Source organism: Euprymna scolopes, chromosome 10, assembly GCF_053919585.1.
Source record: "Euprymna scolopes isolate OS-2025 chromosome 10, ASM5391958v1, whole genome shotgun sequence".
Lineage (NCBI taxonomy): Eukaryota > Metazoa > Mollusca > Cephalopoda > Sepiida > Sepiolidae > Euprymna > Euprymna scolopes.
The window spans coordinates 25,310,948-25,332,158 of record NC_136491.1 but is presented as its reverse complement, the minus strand read 5'-3'; the positions used below and the strand labels follow the sequence as shown (position 1 = coordinate 25,332,158).

The following is a 21,211-nucleotide window of genomic DNA, read 5'->3' as shown; positions in this document are numbered from 1 at the left end:
AAAAAAAACTAGAAAGGTTCAGAACCAAAACCTGTAGACAGGAATTGGCTATTATTTGGATTCATCGAGCTACTGCTCTCATTTTGAGTGTGATTTTTCATAACGTTTCGGGTGCTGTAACCTCCAACCTTCTTCAGGTGTATCTTGTCAAACTCTGGAATGTTTCTGTCGAACTGGGGAATTTTGAACGGAACCCTTTATTTACTTCACGGGGGTAGCATGCTCTTGTTCCATCAGCCATGACTTGATAGAAGTCCTAAGTAATTCACAAATGTATTTTTTGGTCATCCACACAAAATTGAACCTTAAACCTCCGGGAGAGTATCACTTTCACAATTGATTTTTCCAATCATCGCGCCACAAAACCCTTAAACCTATTTTTCTTTTTAGTTGTAAATATCACTATTTATTACGAATTATTATCACTGTATACTAGCAGGCCACCCGGCATTGTCCGGTCGTAAAATATGCTTAAATATGATATTTTGATTAATGCAGATTTCGTATTTATTATCATATTGAATCCAATATATAGTAATGATTTAAGTTAAAAAAAAAAAAATAAATAAATGATTAAAATTTAAAAAAAAAATGACTCGTGCGCCACCTCTGAGAATCGAAACCAAAACGTTTACCTTATGATTTACTTTTTCCTCTGACTTTAATGTCTGAGCTATGAAAACATGTTTACTGCAAGATTAAAAATTAAAACATGAGCCAATAGCTATTACATTACGCATGCATATTCAGAATGCCTTAGTTCCACTTTCATCTGGCAAATTTCATTTTTTTTTTATTTTCAAACTTTCACACAGATTTTCCAAATATAAAGTTTCACCTACGTTCGAATACCCTACATATGAAGTTTCATGTGTGTAAATTAAAAACAGACAGATGAGTTTGGTAGGCAATATTTTATAAACAAATATATACACATACATAAATATATATATATATATATATATATATATATATATATATATATATATATATATATAGAAAGAATGTTTACTATGACCTTTTTATGCAAATATTATGCAAATATAGATCATGTAGAATATCTGCATGAATATAATTACACGTAATCCTCTATACACAGTGTATCACAAAAGTGAGTACATCCCTCACATTTCTTTAAATATTTAAGTACATCTCTTCATCAGACATCACCGAAAAAAAAAAAAAAATGATTTTTTGGCACAATGAAAAGTAGTCTGTCTGCAGCATATATAACAGAGTTAATTTATTTTCCTCTCAAAATATAGCCATTAAAAGCTAAATCCCTGGCAACAAAAGTGAGTACACCCCTTACGAAAAGTTGTCAATATTAACATACATGTTAACTCAATATTTTGTGTGGCCACCATCATTATCCAAAACTGCCTTTACTCTCCTGGGCATGGAGAGTATCAGATTATCACATGTAGCCACTGGAATGCTTTTTCACTCTTCAATTACGATGTCGAATTGGTGTGCAAGGCTGTCACCCCAGGAGAAAGCCTCTTCTGAAGGCAATACACAAGAAAGCCCGCAAACAGTTTGCTGAAGACATGTCAACAAAACCCATAGATTACTGGAATCATGTCCTATGGTCTGATGAGACGAAATTTAATTTGTTTGGTTCTGACGGCTTTAAGCATGTGTGGCGGCGACCAGTGAGGAGTACAAAGATAAGCGTGTCATGCCTACAGTCAAGAATGGTGGTGGGAATGTCATGGTCTGGGGCTGCATGAGTGCTGCAGATATTGGAGAGTTACATTTCATTTAGGGAAACATGAACTCCAACATGTACTGTCAAATACTGCAGCAGAGCATGATCCCCTCCCTCCAGAAACTGGGTCTCAAATCAGTGTTCCAGCGTGACAATGACTCAAAACACACATCCAAGACAACCATTGCTTTACTGAAAAGGCTGAGAGTAAAGGTGATGGACTGGCCAAGCATGTCTCTAGACTTGAACCTAATACATCTTTGGGGCATCCTCAAGCAGAAGGTGGAGGTGCGCAAAGTCTCAAATATCCGCCAGCTCCTCGACATTGTAATTGAAGAATGGAAGAGCATTCTTTTTTTTTTTTCGGCGTTGAAGAAAGTAAGAAACTGCAGATTAAGGAAATCTTTTTTTTTCAGCATCTTGTCGAATTATAATTTACAATCTTTAATTTTGTTCTTTTATGACAAGCTCTATTACCTATTTTAGTTATATTGAGCTTTTTATTTGATTGGCATTATGATATAATATTAATATTCTCTTTAAGTTTACAGAAGCTTTTGGCTCATAAATTTACTGCTATATTACAACATTTACAGAAAAAAACATGCCTGCTCCATGCCGAAGTTACAGAATTTTTAGTCAGCAGCACACAGTACACTATTAAACCAACGTTAAAAAATAAATTTTGGAAACGGTATATATATATATATATATACACACACACACCCAGAAAACTTTCTTAAATATGGTTACATTCCAATTTATCCCCAACATTTTAAAATGCCTATCGTAACTCCCTTCCCCTCTCTTACCCTGCCCTTATCTCAAAACCGGACACTCCCTCCCAACCCACTAGGTGCAAATGGCCTCGCACATATCAGCCGTTCCTACCACTACCGCCTGTCAGCACAACTAACCTTGTACATTCTCTAAACGATGTCTTGACGAAAGATAAAAAAATTCGTGACCTGCTTCGAAAAGAAAAATCTATTAATACCTTTGATCCATACACAAAAATCATCAGAAAAATTAATACAAAAAAAACAACAAAAAAAAAAAAACAGAAGGTGTAACTAAAAATCTGTTTTTAACATTGTTTAAATATATGTACAAAAAGGAAAAAAAATGACAATACAAAAATATATAAAAATGCATATAAATGTAGTCATCCATTCAATAAGAAATTACATCATTAGTGATAGATGCTCTTTATGCTTAGGTATTTCGAAGCCTAATGCTTCTCATCAGAAAATAGAGGATGCAAGATAACAGATGATAAATGTGACGTCTGACGGTAGGTATATATTGGGAATTCTTTGTCCTCCTCCCTGTACACACACACACACACACACACACACACACACATATTATAGTATATATTGGGAATTCTTTGTCCTCCTCCCTGTACACACACACACATATTATAGTATAGTACACTGGGGTAAGGAGTGGCTGGTTACTTTTAATGCATCTAAAACCAAGCTTCTCTCTTTACATCATCAACATTCTGATCCACATCTGGCATCAATTGAAATGAATGGCTCTCGTCTTCAGGAGGCCTCTAGTTTTGACAAGCTTCTTGGCTTGACCATTACTCCTGATCTTAAATGGAACACGTACATCAAATCTGTTGCCAAGGCCGCTGGAAAATTGGTGGGATCTTTCTATCGATCCGGTAGATATCTCACTGCTGATGCTATTCTCTATCTATATAAGAGCCAGGTACGTCCAAGGATGGAATACTGTTGCCACATCTGGGCAGGAGCTGCTAGAAAGGACTTGGCCTGCCTTGATAGAGTTCAAAATAGACTTCGTAGCCTCGTAGGAGATGTCCTTTTCTCTTCCTTGCAACCTCTATCTCACAGAAGAAATGTTGCGAATTTGTCTCTGATGTATCGTTATTTTCATGGAAAGTGTTCGACTGAGCTTCAATCTATGTTCCCCCCTCGCCAAACTTTCACAAGAAACACTCGTCTAGCTGTAAACGCTATCAATAATTCCCCCCCACTCTTTATCTGTGCCTAAACCTAAACGTAGATTCCATGAACAAAGCTTCTTTCTTAGAACTGCACGCCTGTGGAATTGTCTTCCGTTTTCCTGCTTTCCGGATGACTACAATATGGTTGTGTTCAAGTCTAACGTAAATAAGTTCTTGATGAGCCGTTCCATATAAGTTATCAAATTTACCAAATTTTCATTACTAATGATTACTATATTGTCCAATTTCTACTGTACACTCTTTAACCCTTATCCTTGAGTGGCCTCTTGGCCTTGATAATGTGGTGATGCCTATGTAAAAATATATATATATATATATATATATATATATATATAGTAATAAAAGCAAAATTCGCAACTAAAAGATTAAAAACTTTTCAAATTCGAAAGTGGTGAAATATAAGTATAGAAGTGTATATTTATAGAACAACCTTATCCAGATTTAAAAGGTTCAATATCAGATGTGCTAACATTTGCTAACTTTTTCCTCTGAGAAGAAGAGCCTTTTTTTTGAAACTCCATGGAATAAGGAACTTTTCACCTTCATTTTCTATTCCTTGTCTTGAATAAAATATTGTAAATCTAATTCTACAATACCTTAGCCTTTTCTACTTATACTTGCCCCCCCCCCACACACACACGAATTGATAAATAGAAAATGTAGAACCTGAGATCATTTTCATAAAAATTGTGTGGAATGGCCGTGAGCACACCTGCTCCATCTCCAGTGTCGTTATCACATGCGCATCCTCCTCTGTGTTCCATTCTTTCAAGCATTGTCTGGGAGTCTTTTAGCACCTGAAACACAAAGGAAGAAAAATTTAAATCATAATGGAAAAAAAACAAATTTATCAAAAGGCCATAGTTTATATAACCGTTCCTTTAATAGTGTTGATACAGTAGCGTTGCATATTTTCTACCGTTTATAAAATCTGAAGAAAAATATTGGTGCAATTTCACGGAAAAAGTAAAGTACTTAATATTTGTGGTAGAGAGTAAGCAACTAGGATTTATACATAAAGAAAATTACATTTGTTATGATGTCAACCTCATGGATTAGAATGCAGTCTTCTTCTTACTATAAAAACCGGGAGAATATGCCTGTAGGTGTTAGAAACACTCAGCGAAAGAATTTGCAGTCAAACTAACATTCGAGCACTATCTATATTAGTTGTATTCGGCTTTCTTTTTAATACAGGGTGGAACAATAAAGGTATCGCCCTAAAGAAAACGCTACAGCTTTATTTAAAAAAAACTATTTTAAAACTTTTATTGAAGAAAGTCAATTTAGGTAACTTGATTATGTAGTAGAGCTGACATCTATTCAATGTAACCGTCTTCAGCCTCAATCACTGCCTCAATATGCGTCTAGAACTGGGAGCATGCCTTTTCCACAAGCATCAGCAGGAGCTCTGCGGCGAATATTCAGCAGATGGCAACGATCAGGCTGGCTTTGATGTTGTAGGAGGTCATGTTGGTGATGTTCTTGACGTATGACCAAACAGAGTTGTGGGTTCGGGTTGGAAAAGGAGGGGGGCAGTGAGAAGGGTACAAAGTCGTAGCACTCCTTCTGAAGCCAAGCCTAAGTCTCTTTAGACTTGTGAGCTAGGGCCGAGTCTTGCTGCCACACTCAGGGTCTGTTAGACGCCATTTGATTGCACCAGGAGGTCATCACTTCGACAAGATGCTGAAAAAAAAAAAAAAAAAAAGAAGATTTCCTTAATCTGCAGTTTCTTACTTTCTTCACTACCGAAAAAAAGAATGCTCTTCCACTCTTTAATTACAATGTTGAGGAGCTGGCGGATATTTGAGACTTTGTGCACCTCTGCCCTCTGCTTGAGGATGCCCCAAAGATATATTAGGTTCAAGTCTAGAGACATGCTTGGCCAGTCTTCAGTACATCCAGGTACACTTTGATGTTGACTTTCAAGTCGATTTTGAAGATGTGAGGTAGCATGATATGGCCTTCATTTGAAATCATACCAAAGATTATAACCATGGCTGGAAACTTTGTTTTCTTCATCCTGAGCACGTCCCTGTTATTCATGGCAATCCAGCAATGTATTTTGAGAGCGCTGGCAATGGTCCTGTTGTCATAACTTTAATTGGTAAAGAGTATGAGTTGTACAGTGGCGCATCTCCAATCTCACTCATTAAACATTGTGTCACTTTCAGACATGATAAAAGACTCCTATCGCTCTTGGAATTTGTACACAAATTGCCAATTAGTAGATGGTCTGCAACAAAACAAAGAAAACCGATTTTCATCAAACGGAAATGGAATCATATCGTATTTTCCACTAAATACAAAGTTTGTGTCTTTCTTCCACACCTTACCGGTCCACAACATTAACATTTTAATTTTCAAATTAATCTTATGAAATAATGTTTTAAAAGAGGTGATCAAGCTCCTATCCAAAATTCAAGCCAACCATGCAACCGCATTGATTTCAGACTTTACAGCGTAAACATCCGATGTATACTTTCTTCTTTCCACGAGGGGTTGACCCCTCAAAATTAATACCACCAACAAAATGAATAGAAAAAAAATACCCAGAAGTTTTATTTGAAAAAGATGTTTTACACCGTAACTTTCAGAAAAAAATGATTTTATTCATTAAAAAAAAAAAAATTATATAACATCATTTGGTTTTTAAAATTTCCAAATTAACCTTACAAAATAATGTTTTCAAAGATGTTTTAATTGTTCTTAATTCCCTTTATTTCCGTGGCAATTGTTTCGTGGCCCTGATGTAGAGGTTTAGCAAATGAAGCAAAATGGTTTCATGGCTGGGTTCGAATCTTATGACAGGCAGGAATTGTTATCCCTACACTGATGATTGAGTAAGCATAAGACACTAGTGTCTGTAGGTGTAGAATAATATATATATATATATATATATATATATATATATACATACAAGTGGGACCTGTGGAAATTCCACAGGGGATCCGTATGTAATATATTGATGTTGGGATTCTGTAGATGTTCAGAGTAAATGGAGACGCTTTGATATTATTGTAGCTTTTTTTGTTAAAACTGCAAACGCCCGTAAAGTACGCTTAAATATATTTTAACTCTTGCAGATTTCGTATATATTATTATAGAGTTAATGTTCTATCGATTTTTATATATTATAAAGTTGTGATTTCACAAATAAAAATATATCCATATAACTTGGGTTCATTAGCTTGAATCAAAACTGGAATAAAAACTTATGAAAAAAATGTGTGTATATATACATATATTTCTGTGGAAATATTTTCTTATAATATATACCAATCCTCATTTAAAAAAACTCAATGTAATTACAGAGCAATATAGTGAATAAATGACAAAAGATTGTATTCCAAAGTTCATGATGTCGACCATCTTATAATTTATTCCTTTAATTCAGTTGACATTTACAATTCTTAAAGGAATAAATTATAAGATGGTCAACATCATGAACTTTGGAATACTGTCTTTTGTCATTTATTCACTATATAACTTGAGTTTGTTTAGCCATAATCGAAACCGAAACTGAAACCAAAACTTATAGATTCTTGATAAAATTATTTATAAATAATATAGATGACTTCAGTGCCATCAGCTATAATCGAAACCGAAACTTATGAATTCTAGGTAAAATTATCCATGGCAAGAAATGGAAGTACATAATTAAACAACCTGGATGTAAGCACGACACAAAAAATAACAAACGTTTTTGTGTGTGTGTATATATATATATATATATATATATATATATATATATATATGACATTTTCCGGTGATATATTTTAATGAAAATATATGGCTTAGTCCAAAGATTAATTTTTGATATTCATAATTTAATTACAATTTTGGGTCGTATATGGTTACGTGGCCACAGATATATAGCGTAATATAGAGGTCTAATTTTCAAACTCTACGCATTAAATTAGGCTGTATTTCTGCAATAACTTGTCGAATGATGTCTTACGAGTGATCTATCGTGTTTGGTTTATCAGTGTAGACAGGTTTTTTACATAAGCCCCCCCCCCAACCCAAGTCTCATGAGGTTAAATCGCATGAACGAAGTGATCAGTTGCCTTGTCCATTTCATGAAGTTAAAAATTTAAATGACTGATAGTTGCCAAATCTGCAATCCAGGAAACTAAAGTTGTCAATTTAAAGTTCGCCGCCTCTAAAAAGAACACTCTACACACACCCTACACACACAGAAAAGTTGTTTTTTTTCTTCTATACATATTAATTACAAGACAAGTATTGTAATTAATACGAATATTTTTCCTCTATAGAGCCTGGTAGACATAGCTTCTTATGGAGATGCTTGGACACATTTAATAAGATGCGTTCATTCAATGATGGAAATTCTATCTCAAACTGAAGCATAATAGACTGACAGACAAAGCCTTCCACCGAGACATGAGGATACATCTAAAAAAAATGTACATTTAAATAATAATGGAGATTAACATGAAACCGTATCTATGTAATCCTCACTAATCCAGCTTCATGTAATCTGTTAGCTCTTCACTTAATTGTTATGGATTAACATTTTTGTTGTATTTTGTACTTTCAAATTTCTTTTCCCATCACGACTTTATTTTTACTGCACATTGATCTGTTTAGGAACGTGCACTCCCTTGTAAAGGGCAGGTAACTCCTACTTGTTAATCGGCCTTACACTTATGCAATAATGAAATTAACAAATGTTTACTATAGTTAACAAGTGAAGCATGCATGGTCCCCCGTGAGTACATAGTGAACGAAGCATAGAAAAAATGACTAAGTTCAGTATTTGCTTCCCTCCCCCTCCATTTAGCACAAAAAGTCCCCAGGGGACGTCAAATCCTGGTGAAAATGAACAAACAGTGCAGTTTTAGGCTTTAACATATGTAAATTTGAGTTCTGCATCATGAAAAAAAAAAAAAGGAATGACTAAGTCCATCATTTGCACCTCCCCTCCCCCATTTAGCCCCAAAAGTCCCCAAGGCCTTAACATATTTAAATTAGAGTTCAGCATCATGCAAAACTGCTAAATAGACATACACAGATAATTTTTACTAGTCCTAAAAGAGCTCCTAGGGCACACCCAAGAGTTATCACGAAGTATAGACAAAATTATATAGAAATCAGTTAGTTACAACTTTTCAGAAAGTTTTATAAAAATCCAAGGCATCAATTTTTTTTTATAAGCACAAAAGTGTCAATTTTAACCATTTTAACCCGAAAGGCACCCCTAGGGGGGGGGGGGCAACCAGAGTTTTCCCGGAAAATCTTTTTTTTTTTTTTTTTTTTTTTTACTCATATCACGTTTAATGTTTGTGCAAAATTTAAAAAATTCCAAGGCGTAGCTACTGAGAAAAGTGCGGATAGACAGGGGACCAAAAATGAATGTTCTTCACTTTTTGGCGAGTTCAACGTTTGAAAAGTCAGGGAGAATTTTAATGGAATTCTTGAATATCTATTTATTTTGTCATGTTCACTTTAAACAAGGCATATTGCCACTTTGGCGTAAGGGACTACTATTTGAGACCATGTTTAGAGGAGATGAGCAAGATATCGGTTTACATTGCAATTAAACTTCTGCATGTCAGTACAGACAGACAAACAGGAAGGGAATTCCAAAGCCTAGCAGTCCGAGAGAAGAAGCTATTAGAGTAGCAGGTTTTTCAGCATCTTAACACCCTTTATAGAAAAGGGGTAGTTGTTGCTAAATAAGTTTATCGGGGTATGTATGTCGAGGGGGTACAAGTGTCACGAGTTCATCAGAGCACATTCGATTAAAATACTTGTAAAACAGGCACAGGGGTATGGCGGCAATGGGACAAGGGTGGCAGGTCTACATTTCTAACATTAGTTTCGTACAATTTTATTTTCAAATGAAAACAAAAATGCATTGTTTTCTTCGTATCCGTTTCAATTTGGAATTTTGAACACAATAGAAAAAATAAATTGGTGGAAAAAATATGTAACTTTGACATATCACAATTGCTAAACAAAATTACTGACTTGCATCATGGTATAAACATAAGAAAAAACAGAGCGAGACTTGAAGACAAAAAAAAAAACAGGAAATTATCAGTGACGAAATGTTTTGCGCTAATAAATTTAGTTTAAGTGATAGAACAAAAATAATCAGGATTGTAACAAAAACATGTTCGGAATGCGTATCTCGTAAATACTTGGGACAATCAGGAAAGATGTTGAGATAACTTTTATAAAATAACTAAGGTAGACATTTATACCGAATTGCTCAAATTTTTATAAAAACGAGAGAGAGAGAGAAAGAGAGGGAGAGAAAGAGAGAAAGAGAAAGAGAGAGAGAGAGAGAGAGAGAGAGAGAGAGGAAACGATACCGATAAAAACCATATAAAATAAGAACGGGGTTAGCACCCAAATTGAGAGAGGGCATGAGTGATAAACAGAGATATTGAGTCAAATTTAAATTACTGCAAGAACTAAAATATCATATTTAAGCGTACTTTACGACTGGGCCGTGCCGAGCGTTCGTGCTAACTTGCAGTTTTTAACAAAAACAGCTACAATAATATCAGAGCGTCTCCATTTACGCTGAACATCTACAGAATGCCAACTTCAATTCATATTACATATGAGAAATATCCACAGGTCCTAATAGTATTATATAATTATTACAAGGAGAATAGAAGGTGGACTTGGGTTTATTTTCGGTAGACTTGAAACCCTTCTATTTTGTCCTTTAGTCTTCATATTCCATGAGTGTTTCTGACAAAGGGAGAAGAATGGCTGTTTTCTGGGTCGGAATCTATTCATATAACACTTATTGTTAGCTAGTTTTTGACCTTAAAATGTTTTTTTTAAGCTTCTTACATCCAGTGGTTTCATGCCTTGCCTAGAGCGATTGGTTAGAAATGGCACCATTAAGTTTACGTGGCATCTTCTCCCCCCCCCATTTCAGAGTTCATGTAAAAAGAAAGTGATCTTTTGCGGACAATTATTGGCGCCAGTGTTTTTATTTTGTATCACCAGAATAAAAAAAAAGAAAGAACATGATTTAGTAACTTCTTTAGCAAGCAATGTATTTATCTCGTCTTAATGATTTTGCCGTACGTTATGAAAGACTGCCCGATAGCTACTAACAGCTTGTCCATGCAAGACGTACCGTTTCGCAAGGTCACAATACTAGATTCTATAAATGAGATGTGTGCGTAGTTTCACAAGCACTTTTATGGAAGAAATTCTCAATTTCAATAAAAAAAAACAAACAAAAAACAACAACATATGAACAAACATTGCTAAAAGAAATTGATTCGTTTGATGGTTTATATTCTTTATCAATTTCGCCATGTTTTTTGTTTTTCGTTGTTTAATGGCCCAAAACAAATCAGATTATAAGAAAAAAAAAAAAAAAAAAGGCTAACTTATTAATTCTCACACCAAGATCAAAGTTTTTTGTTTTTTTTCCGAGTTAACACTTCGTTGTTAATTGGATGTGTTTTGATGGCATGAATAATCAATGCAATTTGTGCTGAAACTAATATGTAAACGGATTTGTGGTTTATCTGTTATCCAATAAAAAATCAACACGTATCGTGACGTCAGAAGTCCTTTTTCTGCTGAACGTTCAAACATCAAAATAGTGAAACAAAGATGGATGATCAATCAGGTTTTACTGTTTATGCTTGTCGGCTGCTAATTGATTTTGTAATGACCGCCAACACGTCAGCCTATTTATTTATTTATTTATTTATTTGGTATTCATGCAGAATAAGAAGCGCGATATCGTCGGAATTTTCCGGGCTGTTTACGTAGAACGCCGAAAGGCTGAGCCAATGAAATCGCAGCAGCCAACGTCATTTTAGAAAACGTTTACTTGCTATCATTAGTTTATTATATCTAAAAATAAATTTCTTGATCTAATATCAAAGTAATGTTTTGTTTGCTACCAGTTTGTTATTCAAAATAAATATTCATTCACAAAAGTTACCTTACAATTAGTTTTTTTTATATATGGATTTTAATTTTCTTAAAGTTTTGAAAAAATATCCAATAATTATTCATTGTATTTTCTTAGTAACAACAAAATGAATATTGTTTTCATTTATTCAATTTTTTAATTTTATCTTCGTATTAACAGAAATAATGTATTTTTCATTAAAACAAAGTTGAGCTATATTCACACACACACACACACACACACAAAACAACAACAACAAAAAAAAAAAAAACACGAAACTTTCATTCAGCACCTTCTGGCGTTTTATGTAAACTGCCGGGGAAATTCCACCAATAGCACGGCCCTTATTCTGCATGAGTACAATTGTTTGGTACTAGTGCAGAGAGTGATCCTGTGCGAGCCTTTTCTAGTCTCACACAAAAACACGCGTTCACATCTCAAGCTATATTACTTGTCATATACATACGCGCACACAAACATACGTGCGCACGTCCACACACGTACATATATTCACGTTCACGTATATACACTCACATTCACGTGTATACACACACACACATACACGCTAACGTACACACATGTACTCACATACGCGCACACGTACGCACACATGGACCACGTCACTTCCCCTTTCAAAGGAAATCCACACATGCGCAAAAAAACACCGGAAACAACCATAAAAGCAAGAGCAATAAGCAGCTTCTTTTTTTTTCCAACTCGCCTTCCGAGGTGAGTGGTCGACGGACCAGCCGCCGCCGTTTCGGCAGGCGTGCGCCTCACGCCACTTGCTACTATATGTGGGGCAAAAAGCTAACAAACAATACGTACACCTTATACGCTTCCTCTCTCCATGAACTGGATTGACATTCTCACTCTTTCTTTCTCTCTCTCTCTATATATATATACAACTTGTCCCTGAGAATACCTTCGCGTAGCTGACTGCTAACATGGCGCACAGCTTTGCTGGTGTCAACCCTCTATCTTTTTCTTTGTCTACACGCTGGACTATCATTCCCATTTTCACTACATTACTCACTTCTCTTCCCCCGCGCGAACAAACGATAGTGACCCGAACGTGAGATGAACACACATTTCCTTTTCTTTCTATACTACCAGTCCCGCAACAAACTATGATTACACCCGAACGCGGATATGAACACGTGTTACACCTAAAACATTCACTTTTCAACAGTAAATAAACGACACGTTTATTTCATCCAGCAATTGAGTTTTTGTTTCCTTCATTCCATTCGTTTCATTATTTTCTTTTGTAACGAGATTAGAATTACTATATCCTAGTCCTCTACAATCCGGACGTAAATAATAACGTTATTATTTAAAAAGCCATTCTTAACATGGGGAGGGGAGGGTGTTTTGTACCTATTCTATACTTCAACCTTATAATTGAATTTAAAAAAACATATCATAAAACTTTAATTAAACTTGGAAATACGATTTAAAAATAGCGCGGATCACTCTCTGCACTAGCACCAATTTTTTTTTATTCATCCCAAACAAAGCACATGGCCACGAAAACGCGAGGGACTACTGTGAATTAGGGACCATACTTACAGTGATACTAAGAAGCGTTAGAGTTTCATCGACAACAACGTCACTTCCGGGAGCATATACAGACTTGCAAATTCTTAAGATCTAATAAGGGGTTATCATTACTAGTTTATTTCCTTCTACAGTTTCGAAATAATTCAAACCTATTTCGACTCATTTTAGAAGAAATGGGGGTTCTTGTACAATGAACTACTGCTCCAATATGATGAAATGAAACCTTTTTGATCCAGTCGCATCCACGGTAGGATTTCTGAGAAGGTTCCAATCTCTTTTCTTGTTGGAATCCATTTTGTATGTCTACGTGTAAGAGTCAGTTTGTTTTCACTCATTTTTATTGTAGTGACTTGATCGGCACACTAATAAAATCTTAAAGAGGAAACGCGTTTTCTATAATAGAAATCTCGTTTGTCTGTCTATGTATGTATGTCTGTCTCGCAAAACTTTCGACATAGGCGACGGATTTTCATGAGATCAGTATCATTTTGAAGCTCGACCCTTCGGACGACAAATCTCGAAAAATTAGTCAAGAACATTAATTCCTTCACTCTCAACTAGGGCACTTTTCTACAGGGTGGGGTCGCTTTTCTTTTTCGCTGATATTTTCGAAAGTCATCGTCTCTTTTCGATTGTCTAGCCTTAATTTAAACCTACCTCACTTCCGGTTTAGCGACGGGCGCAACAGCTAACACGTCACTTTTTTTCCCACTTTTTCCTCCTTCGCGGTACGGGTTCAAGCCTGCCTACCTTCCTACTACCACTTTTAAAAATTAAAAAAAAATTTATTTTTTTTTTGCACTCGCAATTTTCCTTTTTTTTTTTCTTTTTGCTCAACCAACACCCTTACACACACACACACACCTTTCTTTTCCGCCTTCGCGTCACGGGCACGGGTTCGAGCCTGCCTGCCACAACTTTTTTTTTTTTTTTTTTTGCTCAACATACCTGGTACCCAGGCTAGTTAGCATATAAAGCTTGAGTATTATGCAAACTTACGAAAACATTTTTGGTAACTCAACCAACATATTTCTAAAAAAACGGTGTGACAGTTGGCGTGTTGATAATTTGAATTTCTAATGTCATTTAAAGTTAATCTAATAAGTGAAGAGGATAGAGAGAAAAATTTGTTGCACTTTAAAACTTTATACAAAACTAATATATTCAAATCATCAAATTCCGTTTAACATGACATGTGTTGGACGGCTTTTAGCAATTGATTTCCAAACTGATCTATCCCTGACCAGGTCTTTATTTATCCATCTTTCTCTCAAATTCATCGTTATCACTCCAACCAGTTTGTCTTGGCCTTCTCTTGCTACCTCAACTGTTACACAACTAAAAAATAACTCAAATTTAAGACTGTAAAATTATATTTTACATTAATTTATTGTTCGACAGGATACTCAAATAAGACCTTGAATTTAATAATCTGCAGTGTTTCAAAGAAATGCGTTCTTCTCATCAGAGAAAAAGACATTAGCAAACAAATATTATAGTGAACTATGAATTTGCTGTGTACTAGTATTGATTGAAACAGCATTGTATGAAAACTAGTCATAAAAAAAAAATTATGCAAAGAGTTCAATAAATATGAGGGAGACTTCTATGTCAAGAGTTATCTCCTTTAATGGACGAAACATAAGTTATGGAATATATATTTTAGGCAACAGTGTGAGTAATACACTGAGACCATTATGAAAGCTGCTGCAAAGAAAGTGTGTTCCCTCTATCATGCTAGAAGGCTACTCACACCTGTATCCTGTACCTCTACAAGGCCAACATTCGCTCATGCATGGAGTATTGTTGCCATATCCGGGCTGGTGCATCTACCACTATCTCTCCCTCTTGGGTAAAGTCTCAAAAAACTGTTCAATCTAATATATCCCACTTTGTCAACTAAGCTCCAACCTTTCTTCCATTGCTGCATCTCTGTGCCCGTTTTACAAATATTTTAATGGAATGTACTCTGATGAACTCATTGCATTTGTGCCCCTTCGATGTACATATCCCTGACAAACCTGCTTAGCAACAAAATCACACCCCTTCACCGCTGATGTCCCTAAATGTCAGAAAGTTTTCTGCTTTAATAGTTTCTTCTCTCAAACAGACTTTGAAATTCCCTTCCTGCTACCTGCTCCTCTGATTGCACCGATATGCTGAAGTTTAAATGTAATGTAAACCAACATCTTGTTAATCTTTCCTAAGCATGGCCACAAATAGTAGCCGCTTACGTCCAAGCGGTGATATGCCTAATTAGAGGTGAACGTGAGCAAAAAAAAAAAAAAAAAAAAAAAAATGGGCGCATTATTTTTTTTCTAAACTTTACCAGTTAAGAGGTGGCCATTGAAACCGTATCATATCCCCCAAAGAAAGAACAAAGATTCAAATTTAAAAGTAATATCATATAGTTATTTCTTATAACCATTCTAATTCAGAAGTTCAAGCGTTTAGGATTTTACGAAGCACATGCATATTACTGACGCTCGCAGATCTTTGTAAAAAATGTATTAATATAAAATTTGATGTAGTTCAATTCATGTCCCTACTATGTATTTTGTATTGAAATTATTTATAACTTTCTTGAGCAGAGGGCGTGAGTTTACCCAAATGCTAAATTTTACAAAAAAATAATAAATGTGCTCTTGTTACTCACCGTGTTGCCTAGAATATATATTCCAAGTTGATATATGTATGAAAACGCACTTACCTTATAAGATGCTATTCCATCTATGCTGACTACATAGCCAACACCGCATGCGTCTTTTTCATATTGCGGGTCATAAAGACCCACTTTCTTTCCAAGTTTGGAATCCATTTTGATTCCACAAAAAAAAAAAAAAAGAAAAAAGTTCAGTTCCTTAAAGTTAAAGTTTGTCAGTTATTTTTTTTTCTGATTTTACTTTTTTTTTTTTTGTTTTTGTTAAAGGGGAAAAATATCCAATTCTTGAAATAGATTGGTGGCTTCCAGAAATGTCTCGTCTGCTGATTTTGGTTTTGGTCGTTTTATTGATTCGAGTTGTTTTTTTTTTAGTTCTGCAAAAATAAACAAAGAAAAAAATTACGATCGTCAGAATGATTAAAAAACAAAAAAACAAACAAAAAACAACAACTAAAAAAAAACAACCAAAAAAAAACAAAAAACAAAAAAACGACAACAAAAAAAACAAATAAAGATCTTCAGAATAACAAAAACAAAACAAAAACAAGAGCATAAAAAATACATTAACAAAAAACCCAAAGATCTTCAGAATGACAAAAACAAAAGCATAAAACACAAACAAAACAAAGCAAATACATTAATAACAAATAAAAATTTTTTATTCCTCAATAAAATGCAGTTTTTGACTTGCAGTTCATACAATAAAATAAAATGTTTTACATTACAAACATAGAATACTAGCAAGCCGACCGGCGTTGCCCTGTTGTATAATACGCTTAAATATGAGATTCTGATCCATACAAATTTTGTATTTATTATTATAGAGAAAATTCTCTATAGATTATTGTATAGCACCCAATATATATAGTAATGATTTCAAAAGTTAAAAATAATTACTTTGGTGCCATCAGCCGAAACCAAACAATTCAGTGCTCCATGGTAATTATTTAGCACTTCAGCCTTTGTCGTTACCGTCAGATGGATAAAAATTGCTAAAATATTAAGTGACCAAGCTAAAAGTCTGTATGTACGCATGCTCACAAGTTAGTCCTGCCAAAGTCAACTGCTTTTTTCTCAATTTTGACCCTTTAGCAGCTATTTTTACAGGCTAAAAATCAAGTAGAAAGTGTTCCCGAGGTCCAAATACTCTATATATCAAATTTCAAGTCTGTAAACCAGATATTCAGAGAGGAGTTTGGTACAGACGTTTCGCACACAGTCAAGGTCACTATATATATATATATATATATAAAATAAAATTACAATTAAATTTACCAAAATGATCCAAGATGGTAAAACTAAAGTATATTATAAATATTAAAGAATTAATATTTATAAAGTAATCTCAACCAGATCTAAAAGCTCGATAAAACCAAATAGGAGATAGAGCTTATAATAAGAGCAAATATTTTTTTGCCCTATATTTTTAGCGCCTTTTAACATCATTTTGTCTGGGTCATTTTGATATTTGCTTTTCTATTTTATATTTAATTCTATCACCATTTAATTTTTTTTCTCTCTTCTTCACTGATTTTTTCTCTTCTTCACTGATCTTAATTACATTTTGTCTCGGCAGCCGTGTCAAACGCATATCTTATTTTTCTTTTATTAATATTATTGGAATTTTTCCCCCCTTTTCCTTGCACATATTTGTGAATTATTCCATGGATTTTGGCCTTTTGGATTATTTTGGACCATCTTCCAATTACGTGATTTCCTTGGATTTTACTTGTGCGAATGGAAATTCAATTAACTTTCTTGGATTTATATTTTTGGATTTTACCATCATTGGATAATTTACCTTTCACCAGACTATCCATTCACGTGTAATCACCTTTTTCTTCACCATATTCCCTCTGCTTCACTTTTTGTTATCAAGTAAGATCTTTGACTTACTTGCAGTTTCATCAAATACTTTTGTATGCAAAATCCGATCCCGCATTTTGCTAATTCCTACCCTCTGATGAGAAGGCAGGTATTTCTTCGAAACTCCACGGATTAACGACTATCCACTTATTAAGTGTTTCCTTTTCAGATTAAATATGTTTTTAACTCTTTTTGAAAGTGTTTTTTTTAACATGTTTTATTTACTCTTATATATATTATATAAATAAACATTCGCGTGCTAGAACGTTTTTATCGTAAATTCTATGCAATTATGCACAATGTAAAAACTATGCATAAAAAGAATTAATCATAATAAATAAAATACAACTAATCGATTAAGAAACCATAAAAATGGATACTTAACCAATGAACACTCGTTTTTCAAAGGATTATGCAAATTTGTTAACTTTCATGACAGAGTATATTAAGTTCATTTATTCATTTTTTTTATAAGTACATAGATTATCAAAGAAGCCGATACTATAAAGGATAACTCATATATATATATATATATATATATATATATATATATGCATATATACTAGCGGTTCAGCTCGACTTTGCTCGAGCCCTATGTCCTATTCATAACTATGTGCATATGTATTTATTAAAAAGTGTGACTATGTACGGTAATGCTATTCTATATAATGGGATTCCTTAACTATCATAGAGAAATTTGGTAGAGACCGCAGAGGTCGATTTTTTTTTTTAACTTTGACTCCAATTTTGACCCCATAACATTTGTTTTAAGATCAAATCAAATTATGTTTGACCCATCTCTAACTAACCTACGTCTAAAATTTCAAGTGTTTAGACCCAAAATTGACGGAGGAGTTTGGAAGAGTCTGCAAAGGTCAACTGTCAACTTTGACCTCTAGGCAGCCAAAATTTCGCCCAAAAACTGATTTAAAAGCTTGCTGCATGTCTGAATACCCTTTACGTAAAATTTCAAATGTTTAGACAAAAAATTGGCTGAGTAAGTTAGTAGAGACCGCAGAGGTCATTTTTTAAAAAACTTTGACCTCAATTATTACCCCTTAACATTTATTGTTTTGGACTCAAATCAAATTATAAAGTTAGATCTATGTCCAAGTAACCTATATCTAAAATTTCAAATCTTTAGACCCAAAATTGGTGGAGAAGTTTGGTAGAGTTTTCAAAGGTCAAATCGTTGAATTTTAATCCCTTAACAGCCAAATTTCTGGCCTAAAACAGATTAAAAAGATTTTCCCAAATCTCAATACCCTTTTATGTCAAATCTCGAGTTTGAAAATGGAGTTATTTGGTAGGGAAATGTAAAGACACAGACATTTTCACACACACACACACACACACACACATATATATACATACACACACACAAAATAATTCCCTGGTGACTAACTGGTGCTACCAAATCAAGCTGTTTGAAGATATCAGCTTCCTGACCTAAAATGCACTAGACATTGATATTATTGATTTTTTCCTTTCCCTTTGCAAAAGTCAATCATGTTCTGCCAAGTAAAAAAACAAAACAGTTAACTACCAAAAAACAAACAAACAAAAAACAAAAAAACAAAAAAACAAAAAACAAACAAAAAACAAACAAAAAACCAAAAAACAAACAAAAAAACAAACAAAAGCAAACAAACAAACAAAAAAACAAACAATCAAAAAACAAAAAACAAACAAACAAAAAACAAACAAACAAAAAAAACAAACAAGAAAAAAACCCAAAAAAACAAAACACCAGAATAAATATTTGAAGATATGAAGCACAATTTTTTTTCTCCAAAATTACTGGATTCCGCATTAAATAACTAAGAAAAAGGTGATTATTCCTTATTCTATGAAGTTTCAAAAATTTACATTTTTTCCTCAGATCCAACAGCGTAAAATAAAACCTGCTTGCGGGAACAAGATATAATCCATGGTTGATATATAGAATTCAAAATAAAATCCAGTCAGCATGGTTTCTTGGTTTTCATCTTTTCAAAATTACAAAAAAAGATTTACTCTTGGATTTTTATTTTTCATCATGGATTCTTTCTTTTTCATTCCTTTAACTAAATTTCTGAGGTTTCAAATTTTATACTATTCGAGAATTATTTTCTTTTACCTTGCACTATTTACTAGCTATACATATTAAAAAACCTACTGTTGATTTTATATGGCGGGTCTTTCTGCATGTGCTGTAATAAAACTTGTGCACTTGTGATGTAAGGCATTCATAAAAATAAGTCCAGTCGTTTTGGAGTCCGTAGGGAACGAACACACACGCGAAGTTTCTTATATATAATAGCAGAGATAATTCACTTCATGCTGTTTTGATCTTTTGTATTATTGATGTCCGACCTTTGCCCCCCCCCTCTGTTAAAACATCTTTATCCATATTCAAACAAAGCAACTTGCCACAGAGACGTAATGGGCTACTGTGAATTAGGGGTCAGGTTTATAGGGGGGCATCCTAAGTAGGGAGTTGTGCAACGAGATGTCCCTTCTCTGCATATTCGTACAGTTAGGGAAACAAAAAGCAGGGAGGAAATTCCAAAAGACGAGCTGTTCGAGGAAAGCTATTAGGGTAAGAAACATTTCTGCATCTGAGACCTATGCAATGAAGGGGTGGGATTTTGTTGATTGTCAGTGGCATTTACGTTGAGGGGGCCCACAAGGACAGCATGTCCGTCAGAGGACATCCCATTGAGGATGAAACTGTGGCGATGGGATAGAGGTTGGAGCTTAGTAGATAGTGTGGGGATCTATTAGATTAGAGGCTCTTTTTCAGATCCTGACTAAGAGGGAGAGACTAGTGGTTGGAGCACTAGTCTAGATGTGACAACATGTGTGGGTGAATGATGGCTTTGTAGAGGTATAGAATATCAGCAGCTGAGAACAGTTTTCTAGCACGGTAGAGGGAGCCCACTTTATTTAAAGCAGACTTGTATTTGTTCCAATCAATGTTATCGTTGAATGTTAAGCTCTTGGGAAGAGTGCTACCAGTCGCGGGAATCGGTGGTTGGAAAGATTTCTTATAATCGTTAAAGGAAAGGAGTTTCGTCTTAGTAGCATTAAATGTATTGGTCTCATTCCACTACAAATTGGATATAATTTTCCAAGGATTTAGTCATTGTCTTGTATATGTGTTTGTTCGTTTTGCACACATGATATAGCAAAACCTTGTTACAACCATTGTAAAAAAAAAAAAAAAATTTGTACCCGGAGTTAAATTTTTTTTTTTTTTTTTGTACCAGGAGTTAAATTTTTTTTTTTTTTCCAAGAACTGCCCGTCTGTGAAACTCAATATTATGAAGTTGCTTCCTAGCTGACTACAACAGTCTTTTTCAAGTTTAATATAAATAAATTCTTATTGAGCCGTCTTTTCGGATCAGTTAGGTTTCAAGGGCTCCACAAAATAAGCAAGAAAATTATTTGATATTAAAATATTAAATAATTATTCATCTTTAAAATTGTAAAAAAAAAAAAATT

General features: G+C 34.3%; 1 protein-coding gene across 2 annotated transcripts in view; it reads right to left on the bottom strand.

The window, feature by feature from the left end:
• LOC145285867 (uncharacterized) overlaps positions 1 to 21,211 on the bottom strand; it is a 510,918-nt gene that overhangs the window by 345,553 nt on the left and 144,154 nt on the right. For both annotated transcript variants that reach the window (XM_080134312.1, XM_080134311.1), the window contains 2 exons: positions 15,908 to 16,233; positions 4,377 to 4,507 (listed from right to left, as the gene is read on the bottom strand). In XM_080134312.1, the coding sequence (XP_079990438.1) occupies positions 4,377 to 4,507; positions 15,908 to 16,015 (239 nt within the window). In that variant the 5' untranslated portion in view covers positions 16,016 to 16,233. The remainder of the gene's footprint in view (positions 1 to 4,376; positions 4,508 to 15,907; positions 16,234 to 21,211) is intronic.